General features: G+C 51.3%; 1 protein-coding gene and 1 pseudogene across 3 annotated transcripts in view; both read left to right on the top strand.

The window, feature by feature from the left end:
• SEMA4B (semaphorin 4B) overlaps nucleotides 1–25,827 on the top strand; it is a 38,665-nt gene that overhangs the window by 705 nt on the left and 12,133 nt on the right. The window contains exons 1-3 of one of the 3 annotated variants that reach the window (XM_063638551.1): nucleotides 9,463–9,494; nucleotides 9,634–9,893; nucleotides 25,562–25,725. In XM_063638551.1, coding sequence (XP_063494621.1) covers nucleotides 9,755–9,893; nucleotides 25,562–25,725 — 303 coding nt within the window. In that variant the 5' untranslated portion in view covers nucleotides 9,463–9,494; nucleotides 9,634–9,754. Of the gene's footprint in view, nucleotides 1–9,462; nucleotides 9,894–25,561; nucleotides 25,726–25,827 lie in introns of those variants that run through there. The other 2 variants (XM_055277201.2, XM_055277200.2) reach the window with 2 other exon arrangements.
• LOC129482075 (small ribosomal subunit protein eS12-like) lies at nucleotides 9,904–23,048 on the top strand (annotated as a pseudogene).

The raw sequence follows: 25,827 nt of genomic DNA, 5'->3' as shown, positions 1-25,827 counted from the left end.
GAGTCTTGCTCTGTCGCCCAGGCTGGAGTGCAGTGGCGCAATCTCGGCTCACTGCAAGCTCCGCCTCCCGGGTTCACGCCATTCTCCTGCCTCAGCCTCTCCGAGTAGCTGGGACTACAGGCGCCCGCCACCACGCCCGGCTAATTTTTTGTATTTTTAGTAGAGACGGGGTTTCACTGTGGTCTCGATCTCCTGACCTCGTGATCCACCCGCCTCGGCCTCCCAAAGTGCTGGGATTACAAGCGTGAGCCACCGCGCCCGGCCTGCTTTATACTTTTAGCCATGCTTCCCTTTATTTTCTTTCCCTTGTAGCTTTTCTTTCCTTCTTTTTTTTTTTTTTTGAGACAGAGTCTTGCTCTTATCACCCAGGCTGGAGTGCAGTGGCACGATCTCGGCTTACTGCAGCCTCCGCCTCCTGGGTTCAAGCAATTCTCCTGCCTCAACCTCCCGAGTAGCAGGGATTACAGCCTCACGCCACCACGCCCGGCTAATTTTTGTACTTTTAGTAGAGACAGGGTTTTGCCATGTTGGCCAGGCTGGTCTCGAACACCTGACCTTGTGATCCTCCCGCCTCGGCCTCCCAAAGTGCTGGGGTTACAGGCGTGAGCCACTGCGCCTGGCCTCATTTGGGCCTCTTTATAATGGATTCCTATGCACAGTTTATCTCTCATTCTTGTGCTTCCGTCCTTATGTATGTATGTGTGTGTGTATGAGAGAGAAAAATGAGGAAGGTCCATGGGGAGGAGGCGCCAGAGCGTGTGAGTATGGATGGAGAAGGGGCCAGCCTTGATGATGACTTCATTTTGCTGGCCAAGGCACAGAGGAAGCAGTGCTTTTCTCTTCGTCTCTTATTTTGGTACTCCCTTTCCAAGCTGCCTCCTGAGCTCTTTATAAACACTGGCATTCTGGCTGAGAAAGACTCGCCAACATCCAAGAGTGGCAAAGGGGAACAGGAGACACATCGTTGGCTTGGGAACCGGTCCCACTCACAGGAAGTCTGCTCACAGGAGATTTTTCTCTCAGTGTCCTCCTGTGGTTTCTAGTCTGGGGAGAACACATCAGCACACTAATGGAAGAAAGGGGAGCCCGTGAAGACCAAGGCTGCCCTGCTGGGGGCGTGGATTCGAGGGCTCTTCTCCAGCCTGGCAGCTGGGACCCTCATTTTGTCAGCCCTGTGGAGTTCCTACTAGAGTGCCATGCAAGGCAGTGGGGGTTTGGAAGTGGGAAGTCCTGTCACTGCCCTCAAAGGGCTTGCTGCCCAGTTGACATAAGACATATTGGAAGCATTTGAGCAGGATATAATTATCTGCTTAGTGAGGCCGCATCAGCCCCTGTCTCCTCTCCTCTGAGATAAGCACAGCAGTCACACAACTCATGTGTTGCCAAGACACCAGGGCAAAGCAGCCCCACTGCCATTTTAGGATCTGCTTGATGTGGAGATTCAGGCACTCAACAAATAGTGATTGAGCATGTGGCCAACATCAGGTACTGTTCTAGGTAAGTGCAGTAGGCAGAAGGTAGAAGAAGGAAATGTAGCTAGTACCTTGACTTTCACAAGATTTCTTGCAATCTTTTTCATAATATTCTTTTTTTTGGTGGGGGGTTGGTTGGGGGGAAGGAGTTTCACTCTTGTGCCCAGGCTGGAGCGCAGTGGGGCGATCTTGGCTGGCTACAACCTCTGTCTCCCGGATTCAAGCGATTTTCCTGCCTCAGCCTCCCGAGTAGCTGGGATTATAGGTGCACACCACCATGCCTGGCTAATTTTCGTATTTTCAGTAGAGACAGGGTTTCACCATGATGGCCAGGCTGGTCTCAAACTCCTGAGCTCAGGTGATCCGCCCGCCTCAGCCTCCTAAAGTGCTGGGATTACAGGCATGAGCCACTGCTTTCAGCCCATAATAGTCTTATGGATAATATGGAGAAATGTAGGCTGAACAGTGCAGTTAGGAGGACACATAGCTAGTTGTTCAGCCTATAAAAGATATTGATCAGGCCAGGCGTGGTGGCTCACACCTGTAATCCCAGCACTTTGGGAGGCCAAGGCAGGTGGATCATCTGAGGTCAAAAGTTCGAGACCAGCCGTGACCAACATGGTGAAACCTCGTCTCTACTAAAAATACAAAATTAGCCGGGCGTGGTGGTGCATGCTTGTAATCCCAGCTACTCGGGAGGCTGAGGCAGGAGAATCGCTTGAACCCACGAGGCAGAGGTTGCAGTGAGCTGATATCATGCCATTGCACTCCAGTCTGGGCAACAAGAGTGAAACACCATCTCAAAAAAAAAAAAAAAAAGAAGATATTGATCTGTTTTAACCTTGATGGACGTCTCTAGTGGCGTGCCATTGGGCTCCGTTTGTGACTCTGTCTCACCCATTTATTTATTTATTTACTTATTTTCAGGCTCCCAAAGTGCTGGGATTATAGACGTGAGCCACTGTGCCTGGCTGTCACCCATTTTTTTTTAATCACTCAAATTTTTAAATGGAAAGATTAGTACAAAAACACCTAAAAACTTTTCACCTATATTGACCAGTTTTTGCCAGTCACATTCATGTTCTTTCTCTTTAGTACATGCACATACATATATATGCACATTTGTTTTTGCTGAATCATTTGAAAGTAAGTTGTAGATATCATGACATTTCACCTGTAAAGCTTCAGCAGGTGTCTCTGAAAGACCAGGACTTAATCACATCTGAGAAATGCCATTATCATACCTAAAAAAATGAAGAATGCCATAATATCATCTAATACACAGTCCATATTAAAATTTCCCCAATTGCTCCATGGCTTTTTTTTTTTTCAACATTCAGTCTTCAATCAAGGTTCACACGTTGCTATTGATTTTATTTGTTTGTTTTTTTAGACAGGGTCTCATTCTGTCGCTTAGGCTGGAGTGCAGCAGCACCATCATGGCTCCCTGCAGCTTTAACCTCCTGGGCTTAGGTGATCCTTCCACCTCAGCTTTTCAAGTAGCTGGGACTACAGGTGCGCACCACCATGCCTGAGTAATTTTGTATTTTTTGTAGAGACCAGTTTCACCATGTTGCCCAGGATGGTCTTGAACTTCTGGGCTCAAGTGATGCACCTGCCTTGGCCTCCCGAAGTGCTGGGATTACAGGTGTCAGCCACCTCGCCTCGCTGCATTCGATTATTATGTCTTTTTAGTCCCTTAACCTAAAACAGCCCCACCCCTGTCTGTTTTGCCTCTCACTAGATTGCCCTTTCTGAAGAGTCCAGGCTAGTTGTCTTGTAGAATACTACTCGTGCTGGATGTGTCTGATTGTGTCTTCATTATTAGATCTGGGTTACAACACACCTTTGACAAGAATGCTGCAAAAATTGATGATGTTTTGTACTTGTTTTTTTTTTCTTTTTTTGAGACAGGGTCTCACTTTATCATCCAGGCTGGAGAGCAGTGGCGTGATCTCAGCTCACTGCACCCTCGACCTCCCAGGTTCAAGCAGTCCTCCTGCCGCACCCCCCGAAGTAGCTGGGACTACAGGCATGCGCCACCATACCTGGCTAATTTTTGTAATTTTTGTAGAGATGGAGTTTTGCCGTGTTGCCCAGGTTCGTCCCGAACCCCTGAGCTCAGGCAGTCTGCCCACCTTGGCGTCCCAAAATGCTAGGATTCCAGGCATGAGCCGCTGGGCCCAGCCTGTTTTGTACTTCTTATTGCATCATATCAGGAGGAAAATTACGTCAAAGAGTCCCATTACTGTGATGCTACTTTTGTCTACTTGGTTAAGATTGTGGCCACAAGATCTCTCCCTTAGAGATAAATGGTCTCTTTGGTAATTAGTAAGTCATCTGTGGGACAGACTTTGTTAACGTATAGTTTCCTAACAATCTTCCACCCAATGGTTTCCCATCCACTGATGATTCTTACTTGAATCTAGATTTTCTAATTCTATCACCATTTCTTCTACTTTTTTTTTTTTTAATTTTTTGAGACAGAGTCTCGCTGTCGGTAAGGCTGGAGTGCAGTGGCATGATCTCGGCTCACTGCAACCTCCGCCTCTTGAGTTCAGGAGATTTTCCTGCCTCAGCCTCCTGAGTAGCTGGGACTACAGGTGTGTGCCACCACGCCCGGCTAATTTTTTTTATTTTTAATAGAGACGGGGTTTTACCATGTTAGCCAGGATGGTCTCGATCTCCTGACCTCGTGATCCGCCCACCTCAGCCTCCCAAAGTGCTGGGATTACAGGCGTGAGCCACCGCACCCAGCCTCTTCTACATTATTAACCAGCATTTTTTGGTAAAGAAAAGCTTCCTTTTCACCCCTTATTTTTTCTCTCTCTCTGGGTTTCACTGTGGACTAATGGATTGTTTTTAAATTTAAGGTATTAATCCATAACTTCATTATGTTTTATTTTTTTATTTTATTTTATTTTTTTTTTTGAGACAGAGTCTTGCTCTGTCCCCCAGGCTGGAGTGCAGTGGTGCAATCTCGGCTCACTGCAAGCTCTGCCTCCCGGGTTCACGCCATTCTCCTGCCTCAGCCTCCTGAGTAGCTGGGACTACAGGTGCCCACCAACACGCCCGGCTAATTTTTTGTATTTTTAGTAGAGACGGGGTTTCACCGTGTTAGCCAGGATGGTCTCGATCTCCTGACCTCGTGATCCGCCCACCTCAGCCTCCCAAAGTGCTGGGATTACAGGCGTGAGCCACCGCGCCCAGCCTCTTCTACATTATTAACCAGCATTTTTTGGTAAAGAAAAGCTTCCTTTTCACCCCTTATTTTTTCTCTCTCTCTGGGTTTCACTGTGGACTAATGGATTGTTTTTAAATTTAAGGTATTAATCCATAACTTCATTATGTTTTAATGCTCAGATTGGTCATCAAGCTGGTCCCAATGTCCTTTTGACATGACCTCATTAGTTTCTGATCACTGCTTTCTGGCCCAACAAAATGTCTCATGTTTATGTCGTACTTTCCCTTACATTCACCCAAAGAATCTTGGTTCTCTTATTAGAGAGTAGGATTAGGAAACCAAGATTGGCCAGGTACAGTGGCTCATGCCTGTAATCCCAGCACTTTGGGAGGCCGAGGTGGGCAGATTGCTTGAGTCCAGGAGTTTGAGACCAGCCTGGGCAACATGGTGAAACCCCTTTCTCTACAAAAAAATTACAAAAATTATCCGGGTATGGTGGTGCACGCCGGTAGTCCCAGCTACTCAGGAGGCTCAGGTGGAAGGATTGCTTGAGCCTGAGAGGTGGAGGTTGCAGTGAGCTGAGATCTTGCCACTGTACTCCAGCCTGGGTGACAGAGTGAGACCCTCTCTCAATAAAAAAGAAAAAAGTAAACCAAGATTTAGGTGCTAGATCTGCTCACCCAATTTTTTTTTTCTTTTTTTTTTAGACAGAGTCTTGCTCTGTTGCCCAGGCTGGAGTGCAGTGGTGCGATCTCGGCACACAGCAAGCTCCGCCTCGTTGGTTCACACCATTCTCCTGTCTCAGCCTCCCGAGTAGCTGGGACTACAGGCGCCCACCACCACGCTGGGCTAATTTTTTGTATTTTTAGTGGAGACGGGGTTTTACTGTGTTAGCCAGGATGGTCTCAATCTCCTGACCTAATGATCCGCCCACCTCGGCCTCCCAAAGTGCTGGGATTACAGGCGTTAGCCACCAGGCCCGGCCCTGCTCACCCAATATTTTTATCAATAGCTTGAATAAAGGCATAAGGAATGGTTATCATGTTTACAGATGACTCCAAACTGGGAGGGGAAGCCAAATGTATGATAATAGAATCGGTTTTCAACATGACTTCGGTGGGATGACATCTGAGCCAGAACCGCTAGATTTATTTATTTTATTATTAATTAATTAATTTTTTTTTGAGATGGAGTCTCGCTCTGTGGCCCAGGCTGGAGTGCAGTGGCACGATCTCAGCTCACTGCAAGCTCCGCCTCCTGGGTTCATGCCATTCTCCTGCCTCAGCCTCCTAAGTAGCTGGGACTATAGGCACCCGCCACTGTGCCCGGCTAATTTTTTTTTTGTATTTTTAGTAAAGATGGGGTTTCACCGTGGTCTCGATCTCCTGACCTCATGATCCGCCCACCTCGGCCTCCCAAAGTGCTGGGATTACAGGCGTGAGCCACCGTGCCCGGTTGGTAAAACTCTTTATTGGACCAAAGTTGATATAAAAAAAATAGTTCTGGTTGTCAGCTGACATGAGTCAGCAGTATTCTGTGACTCAAGTTGCATTCATTCATTCATTCATTCAGCCAGTACTTATTGAAGTCCTGCTTACCATGTGCCAAGCACTATTCTAGAGGCTTGAGATATATTACTTAACAAACCAAATAAGCAAAAATCTCTGCCCTCTCAGTCAGCATTCTGGGGGAGATGGGATGTCAGACAATAAAGAAAAACCATAACTAAACTAATATATTGTATGTTATTCAGTGATGAGTGCTCTGAAAAAATATCTCAAGGTATTTTTAAGGAGATGAGGGGCATATTAGGAGGAAGTTCAGATTCTTCAAGGTGATAAATGAGCAAAAGGAAGCAAGGGACTCAGTCCTGTGGTTATCTAGGGGGAGAGTGTGCCAGGTGAGAGAGCAGCCAGGTCAAAGGCCCTGCTGGTTCAGGCTACTATACATGTACCTGGTGTGGATGAGTGAGGAGAAAAGTAGTAGAGGATGCAGTGGTACTGGTGGTGAGGATGACATGGAGGGCTTTGCAAACCATTGCAAGTAAGGTCATTCTGAATGAGATGGGGGAACCCTTGGAGGGTTTTGAGCAGAGGAAAGCCCTGACCTGGCTTGTGTTTTATTTTGTTTTGTTTTGTTTGAGATGGAGTCTCACTCTGTAGCCCAGGCTGGAGTGCAGTAGCACAATCTTAGCTCACTGCAACCTCCGCCTCCCAGGTCCCAGTTCAAGCAATTCTCCTGCCTCAGCCTCCCGAGTAGCTGGAATTACAGGCACACACCACCATGCCCAGCTAATTTTTGTGTTCTTAGTAGAGATGGGGTTTCACCATGTTGGCCAGGCTGGTCTTGAACTCCTGACCTCAAGTGATCTGCCCGCCTCGGCCCACCAAAGTGCTGGGATTACAGGCGTGAGCCACCACGCCTGTCCTGGCTTGTGTTTTAAAGACTCACTCCAGCTGCTGTGTTGAGAATAGATTGTAGGGGAACCAAGGAGGAAATGGGGAGAACAGTTAGGAGGCCCTTGCAGTAACCAGGAGAAAGAGGGTGGTGCCTGGGCCCTCGGGAGCTGGGAAGTGGTCAGATTATAGATTTTCTAATGGATTGGATGTGAGGAGTGAGATAATGAGAGGGGCTGAGGGTTTTGGCCTGAGCAACTTAAAGATGGAATTGCCATTAAATGAGATGGGGAAGGCTGTAGGTGGAGCACATTTTTTTTTTTTTTTTTTTTTTGAGACGGAGTCTCGCTCTTTCACCCAGGCTGGAGTGCAGTGGCGCGATCTCGGCTCACTGCAGGCTCCGCCCCCTGGGGTTCACGCCATTCTCCTGCCTCAGCCTCCCTTGTAGCTGGGACTACAGGCGCCTGCCACCTCGCCCGGCTAATTTTTTGTATTTTTAGTAGAGACGGGGTTTCACCGTGTTAGCCAGGATGGTCTCGATCGGTGGAGCACATTTTTGAGAAGGGGGAGAGATCAGGAGCTTAGTTTGGGACATGTTGGGCTTGAGATGCTTTTCAGACAGCCAAGTAGAAATGTTGAGGCCGGGTCAGGTGTGGTGGCTCACGCCTGAAATCCCAGTACTTTGGGAGGCCAAGGCAGGCGGATCCCGAGGTCAGGAGTTCAAGACCAGCCTGGCCAACATTGTGAAACCCTGTCTTTACTAAAAATACAAAAAATTAGCAGGGCTTGGTGGCGTAAACCTGTAGTCTCAGCTACTCGGGAGGCTAAGGCAGGAGAATCGCTTGAACCCAGGAGGCAGAGGTTGCAGTGAGTGGAGATTGCACCACTGCACTCCAGCCTGGGCGACAGAGCAAGACGCTGTCTCAAAAAAAAAAAAAAAAAAAGTTGAGGCCATTTGGAGTTAAGGGCTGAGCAGGGCTGGACTGGGCGGCAGATAGGAGTTTGAGTGTCACTGGCTGTAGGTGGATTGAACTCATTTAGAATAAAGCATCTAAACCTGGGCAATAGTAGCACTGTGGGTGCTTGGTGCTGTCCATATCCCATGTGGAATTCTGTGTCCAGTGCTGGGAGCCCCTTTAAAAGGGATGCTGCTAGCCTGCACCGTGTCCACAGAAGGGTGATGGAGGTACAGAAATCATGGAGCATAAGGAAGCTTAGCTGTAAGAAAGGAGACCTGGGACCATGTGGGTGCTGTGCCCACTCTCTTGACAGCATCCTTGTTGTGGGAGCAGATGTGGCAGACCCTGAAAGTCGGGAGGAGAGGAAAAGAGGTGCTCTGAGGAAGCTGATTTTGGCTGGGGGTGAGGAGGAGCTTTCCTGCAATTGCAGCAAATTTATGGAGAGATGGTCTCTACTGCCATGGAAATAACTAGCAGAGGCTTTCACTCTTTTGAACTCTAACTACAGGAGGAACTACTACATTTTTCTGTAATCCTGTGCACACTTAGGAAAAGTTGTAGCTTTCCCAAAATTATTTATCCTTTGAGATTATTGCTTAGATAGTTTCCATGTCTTATTTGTTTCTTAAGGGTCTTGGGATCCACTAAATTGATTTCAGAATCTGCTAATGGTCCAGGCTGCAGTTGGAAACCCCTGGTCTCAGCAGAGCTGAGCTCCACCCATGGAGATGTTAGGAGCCGGGAGGATTGGGGGTGGGTGCCTCTGGGCTTCCACTCCAGTCTTAGGGATTCCCTTCCCCTGCCGGGTCACGTGCAGGTTTTGAAGGTCTTACCTCCTCAGCAGTACATTAAATCCTATTATCCCACTTAAGCTAATGTTGCCCTTCCCCCACCCGAGGGCTTCGCGTGGACAGAATACCAAGTGAACAAGCCCGCAGGGTGCCTAGACTAAGTGCTGAGCTTGTAGTGAATGCCCAGCCATGACTTGCAGTGGATTGACCTGTGCAAAAATTGGACTCTCGAGCTGCTAGCCCCGGTGTCAGCACAAGTTCGGCCGAGTTCATTTGGTCGCAGGAACAAGGGGGTCGCCAGGAGTAAGAGGGAAGGGGGCGCCTAAAGGGAGGAGACCAAGGCCTAATCACCAGCCGCCCCCCAACTCCCTAGGCGCATAGTGGGGACGCAGCGTGTCCCCAAACCAACGCCACTAGCAGAGGGTCCCAGAGGAGCCGGAAGGGGCCTGGGCCTGGGCGGCGGTGGGAGGGTCTGAGCAGTGGGGGAGGGGAGCTGGGGGTCGGCTTTCGTCCGCGTCCCAGCGCTCCCGCGGCCGCCAGAGCTACTAATCCCGGGCTTGGCCCCCTGAGGCCGCGCCCCGAGCTGCCGCCCCTTGCCCTGCCAGCGCCCGGGAAAGAGGAAGGGGGAAGGGGCGGGCCCGCAGGGCTCACGGCCGACTTCCTCCTTCGGCCCCGCCCTCCGCCGCTTGCGGGTGAGTTCTGCCCCAGTTCTGCCCAAGCCCAGGCTGCGGGGCTGGCGCTGGCGCTGGCGGGAGCACTGCGGTACCCCGCGGAGGGGGACTGCGTTCGCCAGGGCCCACGTGACCCTGTTTCCCACCTCCCGCCCCCCAGGTCCGAAGGCGGGGGCCCCCAGGGCGACTCGGGGGCGGACCGCGGGGCGGAGCTGCTGCCCGTGAGTCCAGCCGAGCCGCGGGACACCGTCGCTCCTGCTCTCCGAGTGCTGCGCGCAGCGATGGGCCCGAGGAGCTGGCTCGCCGCCCCGTGGGGAGCGCTGCCGCCTCGGCTACCGCTGTTGCTCCTGCTGCTGCTGCTCCTGCTGCAGCCGCCGCCTCCGACCTGCGCGCTGAGCCCCCGGATCAGCCTGCCGCTGGGTGAGTGCCGGGGACCCGGGGTCGCGGGCCAGGGGAAGGAAGGCTGCCGGGGACGTGCCTCGTGCGGAGGTGGCCGTGACAAAGGACCAAGGAGGGGACGTGTCGGAGGCACGGGATCCATTAGGACCCCTTCTTTTTTCAAAGCGCTGCGCGGAGGGAGGGAGAGGAGAGGGGAGCTGTGAGGCCGCGGGCCCCTTTCTTCAGTTTTCTTTCTGGGCAGGGATGGGGTCTAGCCCGCTCTGTCGTCCCCGCTAGTTCCCTTAGGAGGATGCACTTTCGGCGGGGTCCGCCTGCCCATCTCCTTGTCTTTGATGCTGACCAGAGCCGACCGCGGTGCCGCCCCCGAGGGCGGCTCGGGGTAGAGGGAGGCCACTGCTTGCAGTCCTATAAACACTGGGGTTCTGGTGTTCCCAGCAAGTCGCAGCAGGGCCGGGAGCTGTGGTGGGGCGGGCGGGCGCCCGATCCTCCCTCTCCGCCCCTCCATCCCTGGCTTGCCAGTGCAGCCCCAAGCCCCAGCATGGAGAGACCTCCAGGCCCTGGGAGCGACCAGATTGCGGATGAGGGCAGCTCTGGGCGCTCACATTCCCAAGTCCTGGGCGCGACCCCTCCTCAGAGTGACCTGGGAGTAGCATCCTGGTTGGCTGGGTTCCTTTCCTGGTCCTCACATCTGCTTCTGTGGCCACCTCCTGTTTCAGCCCTCCGCCCTTCCCTCTCCTTTTCCCTTCCATCCGGTTGCTTCTCCAGCTCTTCTTGGGGCACTTGGGCTTTAGATGCAGAGGGTCCTGCATCCCAAGCCCATTTCTTCCACTGGGCAAGTAAGTGCCTTCTGCTCCCAGTGTCCCACTTTTCTCATCTGCAAAATAGGCAGAGTCATAGGTGCCTTGCAAGGTGTTACTCGGGTATGAAGTTTATAAGTGCCCAACAGATGTCGTATCTGCAAGCCCTTTAACTTGTTGATTGTCATATTGTATGAATTGGAATAAAGCATGTATAAATTAGAGGTTACAGACTGAAACTGTACCAGACTTCCATCTCCTCACAGCATCCCCACCTCTAAAAGCATCCTATTTACAAAGGGAAATAGTAGAATCAGAACTTAAATTAAGGCAGGGCCCTAGCGGCTTCAAATAACCCTATCTGAACCCCTGTCTGAAATATTGCAGATGAGCTGGGTTCAAATGCTATCTCAGCCACTTAGTAACCGTGTGACCTTGAGCAGGCTACTTAAAGTTTCTGGGTCTTGATTTCTTCATCTGTAAAACAGGTATAATAACAGAACCTACCTCAAGGTAGTGAGGATTGAATCAGCTCATGTCTGAAAAGTCGTTAGGACAGGGCCTGGTACAGGAACCGCTGAATGAGTGTTATTCAGCTCAGAGTTTACTCCTGTACATCCCGCCCAGATCTGCGGTGATTCTGCCTGGGGTTAGGACAGGGTTGGGGTGTTAGTTTGACTGTAGCCCCTTGGGTGCTTCAGCTTGTGAAGTCAGGATGAACAGGTGTAACCAGCCCCAGGCCTGCTGCCTTGCTACTTCTGTTGTGGCCACAACTCCCTTTGCCCTCAGACCCTCTCATTTTTGGGAGAAGGCAAAGTGAGATGGGGGCAGATGCTCCAATGGACTCCACTTATGGCCTTGGGAAAGCTGGGCTAGCTCATGGGACCATGTCAAAAGACAGTAGGTTTCAGGTCCAACTCTGGAACTGGATGGGACAATCACAGGGTAGCTAGAAGGCAAAACTGGAGAGCAGTGAGGGAAATCGAGGGGACCTGCTTCCCGAGGAGCAGCTAGAATACTTGGTTATTATTACCAACGCAGCTGCAGGACCTGGCCCACTTCTACAGGCCTGTGACTGTTCCCAGGCTTCTGTCGCACACCAGCATTCACCTGTCAGGGCTGCCGTAGGCGGGCTTGCATTTTGTGCATTGTACCAAAGTGCCCAGCTGAGGGTTGAGAGGACCTGAAAGGCAGTCCACACTCAGCTCTCCAACCTGGGAATCCTGGAGCAAAAGACCCCTTCTGCTATGTTCTTGGGGCTAGGTCTGCCCAGAGTGGCCCATTTTTCCAGTCCCACCAAAGCCCTGGAATAGTGTAGTGGCACCTAGCTACCTGAACTTGTGAGCACGTATCTACAGTCGACTGAGTTGCCACTATACCCTGGAGTGCCCTCTCTCTGGGCTTCCTCTTGGCCCTCATACCCACCTCCTATTCTTACCTATATGCAGGTCCTAGGGCTGGCTGGGAGTCCGGGAGGGGAATGCCCTGGTAACTGAACAGGCTCACCCTTGAGTGTGGCCTAAGGCGGTTCCCTGCCTCATCCCAGGGGGCTCATTAGATGTTCCTGGCAGTGTGCCCATCCTGGGCAGGCTCGTGGTGACCATGGGACGCCGGGCCCAGGGCCCTAGTGCCCTCCCTTACATGCATCTTAGGAGAAACGGTCATGGAACTGGAGATTACACACCCCCCTTTCCTCCTGCCACTCACTCCTCTACTGAATTCCCACCCACGCCCCGTAAGGACCCAGATGCCTAGGGACAGTGGGGCTATGTGTGGTTTAAAACAAAATCCCTTGAAGTGGAGCGTCCAGCTTGCCCTGCATCTGGGGTCCTTCATAGGGAACCCTAATTATTGTTGATGAACAGCACATTCCTGGGGTGCTTAAGATGCAGGGGGCTGATTTGTGGCCTTGCCCAGTGGCCAGTAGGGGGAGGAATATGGGGGGACAGCCACTGGGGGCTCCACAGTCAGCTGGAAGTCTCTGAAAGGAATACTTCAAAGAAGGGTGCGGAATTTGGGTTCTCTTGCGTTGGAACTACCATGCAGAGCTCCAGGACCAAAGCCTCGGTCAGGAGCAGGAGTGGTGCTGAGTAGAAGCAATGTGCCCAGTGCCTCCCAGCCTGGCCATGTGGGGAGAAACAAAACACACCTGCTCTCACGGCCCTCCAAAGTCTTTTTGGGCCACCTTATTTGGACACTTAAAGGGAGTGATTATTATTATTATTTTGAGATGGAGTTTCTCTCTGTCTCCCAGGCTGGAGTACAGTGGTACCATCTCCGCTCACTGCAGCCTCCACCTCCCAAGTTCAAATGATTCTCCTGCCTCAGCCTCTCAAGCAGCTGAGACTACAGGTGCCCACCACCATGCCTAGATAATTTTTGTATTTTTATAGAGATGGGATTTCACCATGTTGGCCAGGCTGGTCTCGAACTCCTGACCTTAGGTGATCCACCCATCTTGGCCTCCCAAAGTGCTGGGATTACAGGCACGAGCCACCACGTCCGGCCTTAAAGGGAGTTATTAATTCCCTCCTGCCCCAGAAGTGCCAGGCGGGAAAGCTCTGGACGCAGTATTTCTGAAGCAGATTGGACAGAAATCTGTAGGCCTACAAACGGCAGTCAACAAAACCCCATTGAGCAGAGAGAATGGGGCATTTGGCACAAATCAGCTGCTTGCCCTCTGGCCCTGGAGGAGGCAGCCAGGGTCAAGGCTGCCCTGGGAAGCCCTGATGCTGATCGCTTGTTGAGCCCTCAGCCCGGTTACTGGCTTCCCTCCTTGACATGGTCTCAGCTGGACATGAACCTTTGTCTCCAGCTCTGTCCTGTGGGCCGGCATCTCTCTGGCTCTGCGGAGGCGAGTGGAAGGTGCTCTAACTGTGGATGCTCAGAGCCTGGCTTTGTAAAGTAGCTTGCCACCCTTACTAACTGCACAACCTGGGGCAAGCTCCTGGCCTTCTCTATGCCCATTTTCACATTAGCAAGATAGGAATAATGGCCATCTTCACAGTGTTCTGGGAGGATTACATGAAATAATGTATGTAAAGTGTTTGGCATGGTGCCTGGCACGTGCTGCATCTGTAGTAAAAAGGTAGCTTCTGCTCTGGTATGCTAGAAATCCCCTGCCAGCCTTGCTTGGTGAGGTTATTTGCATCCATTTTGGTGCACACTGGTGGTATGCAGGCCCTCTGCTAGGTGCCATGCCTGTCAGGCTTAGCGCCTGCCCTGGTAGAAAAGACAAAACAAGGCCCCCAGGGACTGATTTGAGGTTATTATCAGGGGTCCTGCTTAATTATAGCCCAGTTATTAAGTGCTCCTGATTCAGCCTTTTCAAAGTCCTCCTTTGCCTGAAGAACCTCCTCTGCATGGGGCTGGACCATGCCTCTCCCTGCCTGCCCCTCACTGGTTCTGCTCTGCCTTCTGCACAACCCACATCCAGCTGGTGTTGAAATACCTATGTGCCAACCCAGGAAAGCTCTAAACTTGCACAACTTTTGGGGCACATCTGGATATACCAGCATGTTCATCCTCTAGGCAAGAGACAGAGAGTGGCACGGGGCCTGGAGAAAAGGCTAGACTTGGGTCATGTCATCAATCACTCCTTCCTTTATCTTCTCAGAGCCTGTTGCCTCTCACTCCACCCCCATGGGTGCTCAGGCTGGCGCAGGACTCAGGGGGCCTCTGATGTGGCCCTCCCTGGGGATCAGGGGGAACAGGAACAACACAACGTGAGACTCCTGTGGTCGAGGCCTGCCTTCCCTCAGATTAGCTTTTTGGGGAAGTCTCCTCCCTTGGACTGCATTCTCCATGCTTTTCCCCAGCTGGTTTCCCTGCCCTCCTCTACATTCTGACCTCCCTGTGTTGGGAGTGGGACAGCTATCCTGTCTGTAAGATAAGATAATTAAAAGCCTGGTGGCTCTTTCCCTGCTGCCAAGTCATGCAGAGACGGAGGCTCAGGCTCGGGTGCGTTCAAGATTCAGCTTCACCCGTAACCCACTGCCATGGCCGAGGAAGGCATTGCTGCTGGAGGTGTAATGGACATTAATGCTGCTTTACAAGAGGTACTGAAGACAGCTGTCATCCACGACGGCCTAGCACATGGAGTTCGCAAAGCTGCCAAAGCCTTAAACAAGCACCAAGCCCATCTTTGTGTGCTTGCATCCAACTGTGATGAGACTATGTATGTCAAGTTGGTGGAGGCCCTTTGTGCTGAGCACCAAATCAACCTAATTAACGATGATGACAACAAGACACTGGGGGAATGGGTAGGCCTCTGTCAAACTGACAGAGGGGGAAACCTGGTAAAGTGGTTGGTTGCAGTTGTATAGTAGTTAAGGACTATGGCAAGGAGTTTCAGGCCATGGATGTCATCAGAGAGTACTTTGAATGCAAGAAATGAAGAAAATATCTTTGGCTCACAAAAAAAAAAAAAAAAAAAAAAAAGCCTGGTGCCCACAGTGGCTCTATACTTATTAGCTCACCATCGACCCTCTTCTGGGCACTGAATACTGGAACACTAGGGGCTGGCTCGTGCCCTGTGGCAGAGATGGTCACAGAAGAGTGGAGTGGCTACAGAGTGATACACAGAGGTAGGGTGTTTTGTCCAACTGCTAGAGTTCTGCCTCCCAGGCCTGTGATCTGACCTGTTGTGCATGGAAGCTCTATTCTGCACTCCTGGATCTATCTGGAAGCCCATCCTGTAGTCTAACAGGCTTCAAAGAGGTAGGGGGCCTGTGGTGAGGGGGTTTCAGTGGGGATGGTAGGTAGGAGACAGAAGCCATCATTTTACCATACTTCTAAAGAGGAGCCAAATTAGCCAACTTATGTCCTCTTTTTTGGCATCTTTTGGCCCATCCTCTAGGAAGGGGGCCAACAGGAAGAGCAAAGAAAAGCGGCCATTGTGGTGCACTCACTGTGTGCCAGGCACTGGTGTTGGATGTGGAAGTGTATTGCTTTGTCTCATGCAGATGAGGAAACCAAAGCTCAGTGAAGCTAACTCATTATCAAGGTCATGCAGCTATAGAAGAGTTTGGGACCAAGCCTTGGGCCACAGTTCTCGATTCAGCCACCACATTCTTTCCATTCGAACAGCTGCCTCCTGCTTCACCTGTGAATCGTACAAAAGCAGCAAGATGACCCGGCTCAGCCCTTGAATAATTGCAGGTTATATATTTCCATCTGTTAAAGAAATCTGTTGAGGTTAGCCTCTGGACAGGGCAAGGGGTCCAGCCAAGGCCCCTGGTGGCATGGCCATGGTTGGAAAGAGGGCAGAGCTGGCAGACTTGGTCGTCAGGAATGTGGCACACAGGAGACTAGGGCACACATCTCAGACAGAAGTTTGCAAACTGAGGGGTAGTGGGCCACAGCCAGCCTGGAGATACATTTTATTTGACTTCCAAGTTCTTTAGAAAAATTTTAATTAGGCCAGGTGCGGTGGCTCATGCCTATAATCCCAGCACTTTCGGAGGCCAAGGTGGGTGGATCACCTGAGGTCAGGAGTTTGAGACCAGCCTGGCCAACATGGTGAAACCCTATCTCTACTAAAAATAGAAAAATTAGCTGGGCATGGTGGCGGGCACCTGTAATCCCAGCTACTCAGGAGGCTAAGGGAGGAGAATTGCTTGAACCTAGGAGACGGGTTGCAGTGAGCCGAGATCGTGCCATTGCACTCCAGCCTGGGCAACAAGAGCAAAACTCCGTCTCAAAAAAAAAAAAAAAGAAAGAAAAAAAATTTTAATTAGTTGCTGATATTTAAAACTTAGGAAATTTTACATAAAAATCTAGGTTTCCAGCTTTTCTGAAGATCTGGTAAGGGTGGACCCCCATTCTATGTAGCAGCACATGTCTGGGGCTAAGTCTTGCATGTGAAAAAGAGCTAGAATAAAAGTAGAAGGCAAGAAGCAAGGGGAGGAGTAGGGAGCATGGGGAGAACTCATCTTGATGGTTGATGGTCACTGACCCCTAATCTGTGCAGAGCTTGGCACTGCCACGTACTGTGTTTATTTAGTCTTCTCAGCAATCCTGCAAGGCAGCCCTCTCAGGGCTGAGGATTTGTTTGGGATTGCACAGTGGGTCAGTGATCAAGTCAGGATTCACACACATGTCTTGTGCCCCTTCCAGTCCCTGAGGCTTGTTTCCTGTCTCCCTACCATACTTTCAGCTGTCATAGTACTTAATTCTTTTTTTCTTTTTCTTTTTAATTCTTTTTTTTTTTTTTTTTTTTGAGATGGGGTCTCACTCTGTCACCCAGTCTGGATTGCAGTGGTGAGATCTTGGCTCACTGCAACCTCTGCCTCCCAGGCTTAAGCGATCTTCCCACCTCAGTCTCCTGAGTAGCTGAGACCACAGGCATATGCCACCATGCCCAGCTAATTTTTGCATTTTTGGTAGAGACAGGGTTTCATCATGTTGCCCAGGCTGGTCTCGAACTCCTATCAGCTGTTATACTTCTATGTGTTCAGTGCTTTTGGGAGGGGTCAGAGTGGAAGCAGTGCTTCTCAGACACACTTTTGTGAGTATGACGCTTCAGGACCTCCACATTGCCCCATTTTTATCTGGGGCCCCTCTCTGAGCTGGAGCACTCCGACTGGGACTGTGTCATTCGTTCGTTCAGTCAACAAACATTTATGGAACAACTGCTGGGAGCTCACCTGACCATTTGATACAAATATGAATAAGACATGGTCTTGATCTTGAAGATGCTCTCAGCTTGGTGGAAGAGAAGAGCACAAAGACCGGGCGCGATGATGGCTCATGCCTGTAATCCCAACACTTTGGGAGGCCGAGGCAGGCGGATCACCTGAGGTCAGGAGTTCAAGACCAGCCTGGCCAACATGGTGAAACCCCGTCTCTACTAAAAAAAAAAAAAAGAAAAATACAAAAATTAGCCGGGCATGATGACAGGTGCCTGTAATTCCGGCTACTCAGGAGGCTGAGGCTGAGGCGGAAGAATCGCTTGAACCCAAGGTTCAAGGTTGCAGTGAGCCAAGATCATGCCATTGCACTCCAGCCTGGGTGACAGAGCAAGACTGTCTTAAAAAAAAAAAAAAAAAAAAGAGCACAGAAAGACCATCATCATCATCATCATCATCAAACATCAAACATTGCCATCATCAGACAGCGTCACCGGTGCACTGCAAGACGTGTGAACAGGAAATGATGAGCATACGGAGAAGGGCCCTTGCCCAGCCGGGGATTCAGGAAGGCCTCCTGGAGGAGGTGGAACTGAGCTGAGTCTCAGAGGATGAGTGTGAGTTAGTCAAAAGGAAAGCCTTCTGGGTGGAGGGGACTTCCTGAACAGACCGGAGATGAGAATTGGGCCCATGAGTTGCAGTTCCATGTCACTTGGTCGAACCAGGAGGTGGGTGGGTGGCAAGGGCTGGCAAGTTAGGAGCTCGGACGATGGGCTGCTATTGAAGTTTTTAGGCAGAACAGCGACGGCTCCCAGGGAGCCCTCTGGCTGCAGCATAGCAGCTGGCCTGGAGGCGGGAGGCTGGTTGGGAGGCTCCTGTGGTGGTGGCCTAGGTGAGAGAGGATGGTGCCAGGCTCAGGACTGTGGTAGTGGGGATGGTGAGGGGAGTGGATTTGGAAAATATTGAGAGAAAATTGGCAGGATTTGATTATAGACTGGACTTCTGAGGAAGGAGGATGGTGAGACACCCAGGTGAGTGGTGCCACACACACACACAAAATCCCAAGCCAGGGAGGGAGACTGGAAGGGGGTGGTGAGGTGGTAGGAGGCACCCACAGAGACCCTCCTGCACTGTGGGGTCTGGTGTGTTGGAGGAAGATCTGCACTTGGATGAAGAGATTTGGGGATCGCCAGGGGCTTGAACGGAGTAAGAAGAGCAGGGCCAAGAGTGGACGGACCCAGAGAGCAAGAACATTCAGGAGCAAAGCCTGAGGCGGGAGGTGGTCAGCAACACAGACACTGCAGCCAGGTGGCCCAGGGTCAGGCGGCATCCCCACCACTCCTCCTGGGGACGACTCGCACCTGAAACAGAGATAATGAAACACAGCAGCCTTGTGAGGATGACATGACTTAATCCATTTAAAGGGCTGAGGAGGTGCTCGCATACTTCAGCTCTTTGAGGGCTAGAGGCCCAGAAGGCATGTGAGGGAGACACAGGTGATGCTTGAGACTGGGGGCACAGACACCTAGAGGACGGGGCAGCGTGGCCCGTGTCTGGGGTCTGGCAGCGAGGCGATCCCTGGGCTCTAGGCAGGGCTGGCCCCGCTGAGCGTGGGGCTGGCTGAGGCCCAGCTTCTGTGGAGGAGTGAGTGGAAGGTGAGAGGCAGAGATGGCCTGGGGTGGCTGTTCTCTTTGGGAGCTTGTCTAAGGCAGGTGGAGGGAGGCACAAAAGTTTCTAGAATGGACATTGGAACAAAAACTGCTTTCTGAGAGGTAGAGTTGGTGACATAGGATTTGGTCTCTGAGGAGATGGGGCGGGAAGTTCAGGTTGTTTATGCCTGATGACCCCGATTTCCTTGGAAGAAGTGGAGACATCTATAAAGGCAGGAAGGCAGACCCAGGGCAGAGGCCCTAGGAGCGGTGTTGTTAGCGGGGAGCCAGCCGCTGAGCAGAGGGACTGAGTGTGGCCTTGGGTAGGGCCTGTGAGCAGGCAGGTGGCAGGCAGGTGGCGGGCAGGCGGCGGGCAGGCGGCGGGCAGGCGGCGGGCAGGCGGCGGGCGGGCTCCTAAGGTGACGGCAGTGGTCTGTGCAGCCGTGGCACAGGCCCTAGGTCGGGGCTGGGACTGCCTGGGGGTTCTGGCAGAGGCTCTTGGTCTGCCCACTTGGGGCTGTAGCAGTGGCTTTCCGGGGCATGCCCCAGAAGCACAGATGCTGTGAGGCCAGGTTCCCTGGCCCTCGTTGCCACTTTCTTGGTGACTTCAGTCCATGGGAGGACCCTTGGCACACAACACCCCCAACCTCTGCCCAGAGTCCCTGGTCAGGGACTCGACTCTGGCACTGGGCTGGTGTCAGCAGACTGTGGCCCCCTCTTCCATGCTCCATGAGGAAGAGGTGGCTGCCCTGCCCAACACGGGCCATGTGGAGGAAGGAAGTGCAGCCAGGTTGGCAGTGTGTCCCAGTTTCCTGCTGACTGAGGCCCCGTCAGCACTCCTGTCCTAGAGGTGGGGCTGCTGCTGGGATAAGTGGGTCCAAGGTTCTGGTGACTTATTGTGACATCCCTGGGGACGAAGGGCTACAACAGCCTTTCAGGAGGCTCTCTGGGGACTTGTCCCTCCCAGACGCCTCTCTGAGAGTCGGGGAGGCCCCTGGCTGCCTCCTTGCATTGGAGGCCCCTTCCCCACCGACTCCACAGGGAAGCTGTTTTCTGGCCTGATCCTGCTGGGGCCTGTAGAGGGTGGGATGTTAGGGCCAGGTCAGCGTCTTGCTGCCGTGCCCGGAGCCACAGTAGAGAGAAAGGTGGGGTGGGGCTCTGAGTCACAGCACTGCTGCAGCTAGCTGGCTGGCCTGGGGTGGGGACTACCCAGGGTGGGGATGGTGCTGAGCCCTATTCCTGTCTCACCCCAGAGAGCTCCAGGCTTCCTGCTGAGTCACAGGGAAGGAGGACCCTTACATGGGGCTGGGGGCTGAGTATTCCCACATCACTTCCTACTCAGAACCCCACTTCCTGGGGTGGGCAGTGGGGACCCTGCAGGTGACTCTTATGTGCCCACTCCATGTGCTGTCTCCCTCCAGGGAGGGATAGGGCAGCCCCAGACCAGCCCCATTCTGCCTTCTTGAAGGATGATCTGCCTAGTGGGATGCATTGGCCTTGGAGAAGCCCCTGGCTGAAGCCTGTCGGGGTGGAGGGAGAGGGTTCATCCTGAGTGGGGAAACTGGCCGCAGCCTCGGCGTGCCCTGCTTGCTTCATACTGGACTAACCCACTGGATAGATGGATTTAGAGGATGTCCGAGCAGCACAGGCAGCCCAGGAGAGCCAGCAAGACACTCTTTGGCACAACGGAGAGCATAAAGGCTAAGACTGACCCCAAGGTGCACCAGCCCCTCGCAGGACGTAAAGTACAGAAACACCCCCTCCCCGTCACCTCTGCGCAAAGAGCACCTAGGAGTGAGTGCGCAAGCGTGGACAAGCCCTGCGGTACCGTGTACACACACACACACACACACACACACACACACCACAGGCAAGCTCAGGCAGGGTCCTGCACAGACGTCTGCAGTCACTCTGGAGGTGACCCAAGCACCTGGGTCCTTAGACAGTAACACCACTCACACCGAGCACAGACCAGCTCGCGCCCACAACACGAGCCTGTGACACACAAGTCTCTGTTTCTGAGCTGATGCTGTCTGGCTTTGGCCATGAGACCCTCGTGTGACCAGGTGCGCGCCTAAGTTAGAATCGCGCAGGCTAAGTTCGTGAACCCCCTGGATGAGGGAGGCCCAACTCCCCTAAGGAGCCCTGCCCCTCTGGCAGCTCTCACCGGGCTGGATTTTCCTGCGGGGTTTTTGGATTTTGTTTTTGAGTCACTCATTGAGTGCTGGTCGTGTGCCAGACACCGTGCCACACTGCAAACCACGTGCAACGCTGTTTTCAGCAAAGCTGTCTCAGTAAATGTGGGTTATTATGTATATTATTATTTACATACGTAATCTCATTTTTTCTAATAACAACCCCATGAGGCAAAGTGTTATTTTCCCCATTTTACAAATAAGGAAAATGGGGCTTTGAGAGGTTAAGTGGCGTGTCCTGGTGGCACACAGCTAGTAAGTGGTAGAGGATGGCTTTGAACTCAGGTCTCTAACTCTACTCTGCACACCATGGCTTTCAGTCTGAGTCTTAGGGCAGAGAGATGAGGGCAAGTGCGGAAGGGAAGCCCCAGAAGGAGAAAGCCTGGTTAAGGGGCCCTTCACCCCCCTCTCCAAGGCACATTCCACTTTCTGTCCCTTTGTCGGTTCATTCACTCTACTCCCAGCATGGCTGGAGGGCTTGTGGCTGGACCAGGCACTGGCTGGTCTGTAGGCTTCCCCTCCAGCCGGCTGCACTCTGTAGTGCCCGAGGCAGGTTTCCACCCCTTCTCCCAGGCGTAAGTGGGATTGAGTTGCCACCTGGGACTGAGGCTTATCTCTGACTCTTGGCATTTCTGTGTCTGGACAGATTCCAAGGGCGGTCTGCTGCGCAGACTTATAGGGCCTGCCCAGGTGGAAACACTCTTCTGCAGGTAGATAAGCACGGGCAACCAGCTTATCTGAACCAGCCCTTGCTTCCAGATAACTGTGGAAAAATCCAAAAGATAAGGAGGGACCGCAGTGTTTGTCCTGGTCTCACTCCTCATGAGACTCCTGTGATCTTTATATGTCTCATTCCTCCCGTGACATGTATGAGAAACTACAGCTCAGTGAGACGATGTCTCTGCTGCCTGACAGAAGGGTCCACTTGAGGGCCAGGTGTGGTGGCTCAGCCACCTGACCCCCGTCATCCTGTTGACTAGTGTCACCCCCACCTGAGGGCTTCCTTCCCCATTTGCTGCCAGGTATAAAGCTGAGCTTCGGCTGGGCACGGTGGCTCACGCCCATAATCCCAGCACTTTGGGAGGCTGAGGCAGGCGGATCACCTGAAGTCAGGAGTACGAGACCAGCCTAGCCAACATGGTGAAACCCTGTCTTTACTGAAAATACAAAAATTAGCCGGGCATGGTGGCGGGCACCTGTAATCCCAGCTCCTTGGGAGGCTGAGGCAGGAGAATCGCTTGAACCTGAAAGGTGTAGGTTGCACCATTGCACTCCAGCCTGGGCAACAAGAGAGAAACTCTGTCTCAAAAAAAAAAAAAAAAAAAAAAGACTGAGCTGCTGGGCGTGGTGGCTTACGCCTGTAATCCCAGCACTTTGGGAGGCCGAGGCAGATGGATCACCTAAGGTCAGGAGTTCGAGACCAACCTGACCAACATGGAGAAACCCCGTCTCTACTAAAAATACTTTGCCGGGCATGGTGACGTATGCCTGTAATCCTAGCTACTCAGGAGGCTGAGGCAGGAGAATCACTTGAACCTGGGAGGCGGAGGTTGCGGTGAGCCGAGATTGTGCCATTGCACTCCAGCCTGGGCAACAACAGCAAAACTCTGTCTCAAAAAAAAAAAAAAAAAGGCTGAGCTTCCCCCACATGGCTGGTATGTGTTCCTCCTTATGGACATTGAGGATGGAGTAGCTTCATTTCCCATTTTTCTTTGGCCACCAAGAGGCCCAGCACTAAAGGCGCAGCCCTTCTCTACCAGCTGTGCGAAGACTCATTGACCTACTCATGTGAATTTTTACTTCCTTGCTGGTTGAGATTTTCTTCAGATTTGGGTTTTCTCTGCTCCTGATTTTAATGTTTATATTTCACTACTTTCTTTTCTTCATGTCTCCCCACCCTTTATGGAACCAGGCTGGGGGTATGTAAAAACACTCCACAGGTAAACACCCATGAAGTCATCTTCACAGCTGCTTGGTTGGGCATGTTGCACTTTTTGCTTCCTCAGCTTCGTGAGACTGTTTGTGTGGTTATAACCCACTGGTCCGCTACAACATGCCTGAGGTTGGTCAGGGTGCTGCTCTTTGCTTGTTTTTCTGTTCTCATCAGCTGCTTAGAATTTTAAAAATAATTTCTCTCCAAACCCATTAGTTACCCAAAGCATAAACAGTACCCTGGTGGGTAAGTGTGTGTGTGTTTCTTTTTTTTTCTTTGATTTATATATTTCACATTATATAAGGATAACCTGCTTATTATAGAATCTAAAAATGATAACAAGTAAAAAAGACAAGAAAGCTACTATAATTCTACCAGGGAGCCCATGTTTTAGTATTTTGTGATACATCCTTCTGGATTTTTTCCTATGCTTATATTTTTCCCACAAAAAATAGAATTTGACCATACATACTAAATATAACCTTAATTTTCACTTAGTGGTAGATAATTCGTGTCTTTCCTTGTTGTTATTCTGCAAAAACAAAAGATACTTAAAATGTGTACCAAGGTCTGGGCGCAGTGGCCCACACCTGTAATCCCAGCACTTTGGGAGGCTGAGGCAGGTGGATTGATTGAAGCCAGGAGTTCGAGACTAGCCTGCCCAACATGGCAAAACCCTGTCTCTACTAAAAATACAAAAGTTAGCCGGGCATGGTGGCACATGCCTGTAATCCCAGCTACTCGGGAGGCTGAGGCAGAAGAATTGCTTGAACCTGGAAGGTGGAGGTTGCGGTGAGCCGAGATCATGCCAGTGCACTCCAGCCTGGGCAACAGAGCGAGACTCAGTCTCAAAAAATAAATAAAATGTGTATCAAGGATACATGCACATATGTATATTTTTTTAAGTGTAGAAGGGCTTATTATAAAAAGCAAAAACCTCTGTCCTCCCCCGCCCCAGGCCAATTTAAAAGGGACTTTAATCATTTAGGGTTCTTAGGGTTCTTGTTCTACCATTATTTCCTCCATTTTTTTTTCTTTATGAGGTGGAGTTTCACTCTCGTTGCCCAGGCTGGAGTGCAATGGCGCAATCTCGGCTCACCGCAACCTCCGCCTCCCAGGTTCAAGCGGTTCTCCTGCCTCAGCCTCCCGAGTAGCTGGGATTACAGGCATGTGCTACCACGCCTGGCTAATTTTATATTTTTAGTAGAGACGGGATTTCTCCATGTTGGTCAGGCCGGTCTCGAACTCCCGACCTCAGGTGATCCACCCCAAAGTGCTGGGATTATAGGTGTGAGCCACCACGCCCAGCCCATTTTCTCCTTATTTTTAAGTAAAATACTTACACCACTATTTCTTGGCTTATTTGAATTCCTGACTTTCCCTCACTTACATCTCCCTTCCCTTCCTCCCCCCAACATATTCTGTCACCGTACTGTATTCACTTCATTTATTGGTTACCTTTGCAATATAAAACAGTACACTTGACCTGTATTTATTATTCCATTAGCCATTGGCAGCAGCTTGTGACAACCCTGCTACCATATTATGATGTCTGTCCGTCGTCAGTTCTGGTTTCTGAGGTCAAAATTGGAAACACTCCCATTCTGTGTAATAACCATCAGTCTCAAAGACCAATGCTTTTCTGGGAGGCTGACGCAGGCAGATCACTTGAGTTCAGGAGTTTGAGACCAGCCTGGCCAACATGGTGAAACCCCGTCTCTACTAAAAATACAAAAATTAGCTGGATGTGATGGTGCATGCCAGTAATCCCAGCTACTTGGGAGGCCGAGGCAGGAGAATCACTTGAACCTGGGAGGTGGAGGTTGCAGTGAGCCAAGATCATGCCACTGCACTCCAGCCTGGGCGACAGAGCGAGAGTTCATCTCAAAAAAAAAAAAAAAAAAAAAAAAAAAAAGCCAGTGCTCAACATTTGCATTACTCTGTCAATGCAAATAGCATTCACTGCAGGGCCCACTTCACATTTCCTTCTCTTTGGGTCTAATGTCACTCAAAGGAAAGTGTTAAATGTATTTTCCTTTCTTAATATTCTATTATGTGCTCAAAACTCATCACTTTATATTTTAGTTTGCTTGATATTTTGACCATGCCTTTCTTGCTTGTTTTTCTGGAGCTTCTAATATACATCTTTTTTTTCCCAGCTGCATAGTATTCAGTTGGATTGGGGCATCATAATTTATTTTGACAAGGTCCCCTCTGGTTGGACTGACTCTTTGGTTTCCAGTTTTTTATTAATGTGAAGGGTGCCATAGTATCCTTGTGCATACATCTCTGCATCGTTTCTTATGTAACGTTTGAGAGTCCAGGAATGCTGCTCGCCCATCAAACCTGATCCCCCTTCCCCCAGCCCCTTGCCACCCTTTGCCTTGCTGATTACCTTCCTTTAAACCAGTCCATCTAGAGGTTGGTGTTAAGAGGCTTCCCGTGGGAGAGGTGGCCCCAGGTAATATCCATCTTCCTCTCCCCAGGCTCTGAAGAGCGGCCATTCCTCAGATTCGAAGCTGAAAACATCTCCAACTACACAGCCCTTCTGCTGAGCAGAGATGGCAGGACCCTGTACGTGGGTGCTCGAGAGGCTCTCTTTGCACTCAATAGCAACCTCAGCTTCCTGCCAGGCGGGGAGTACCAGGAGGTGAGAGATGTTGCCTGGAGCTGGCTAGGCTGGGTCAAGGACCACAGAGGGAAGATGGACGGGCAGCTTGACCTTCTGGGTCTGAGGATGATGCTGATGGGA

This window comes from Symphalangus syndactylus, chromosome 5, assembly GCF_028878055.3.
Source record: "Symphalangus syndactylus isolate Jambi chromosome 5, NHGRI_mSymSyn1-v2.1_pri, whole genome shotgun sequence".
NCBI classification, from domain to species: Eukaryota; Metazoa; Chordata; class Mammalia; order Primates; family Hylobatidae; genus Symphalangus; species Symphalangus syndactylus.
This window is presented reverse-complemented; position numbering and strand designations above follow the sequence as displayed.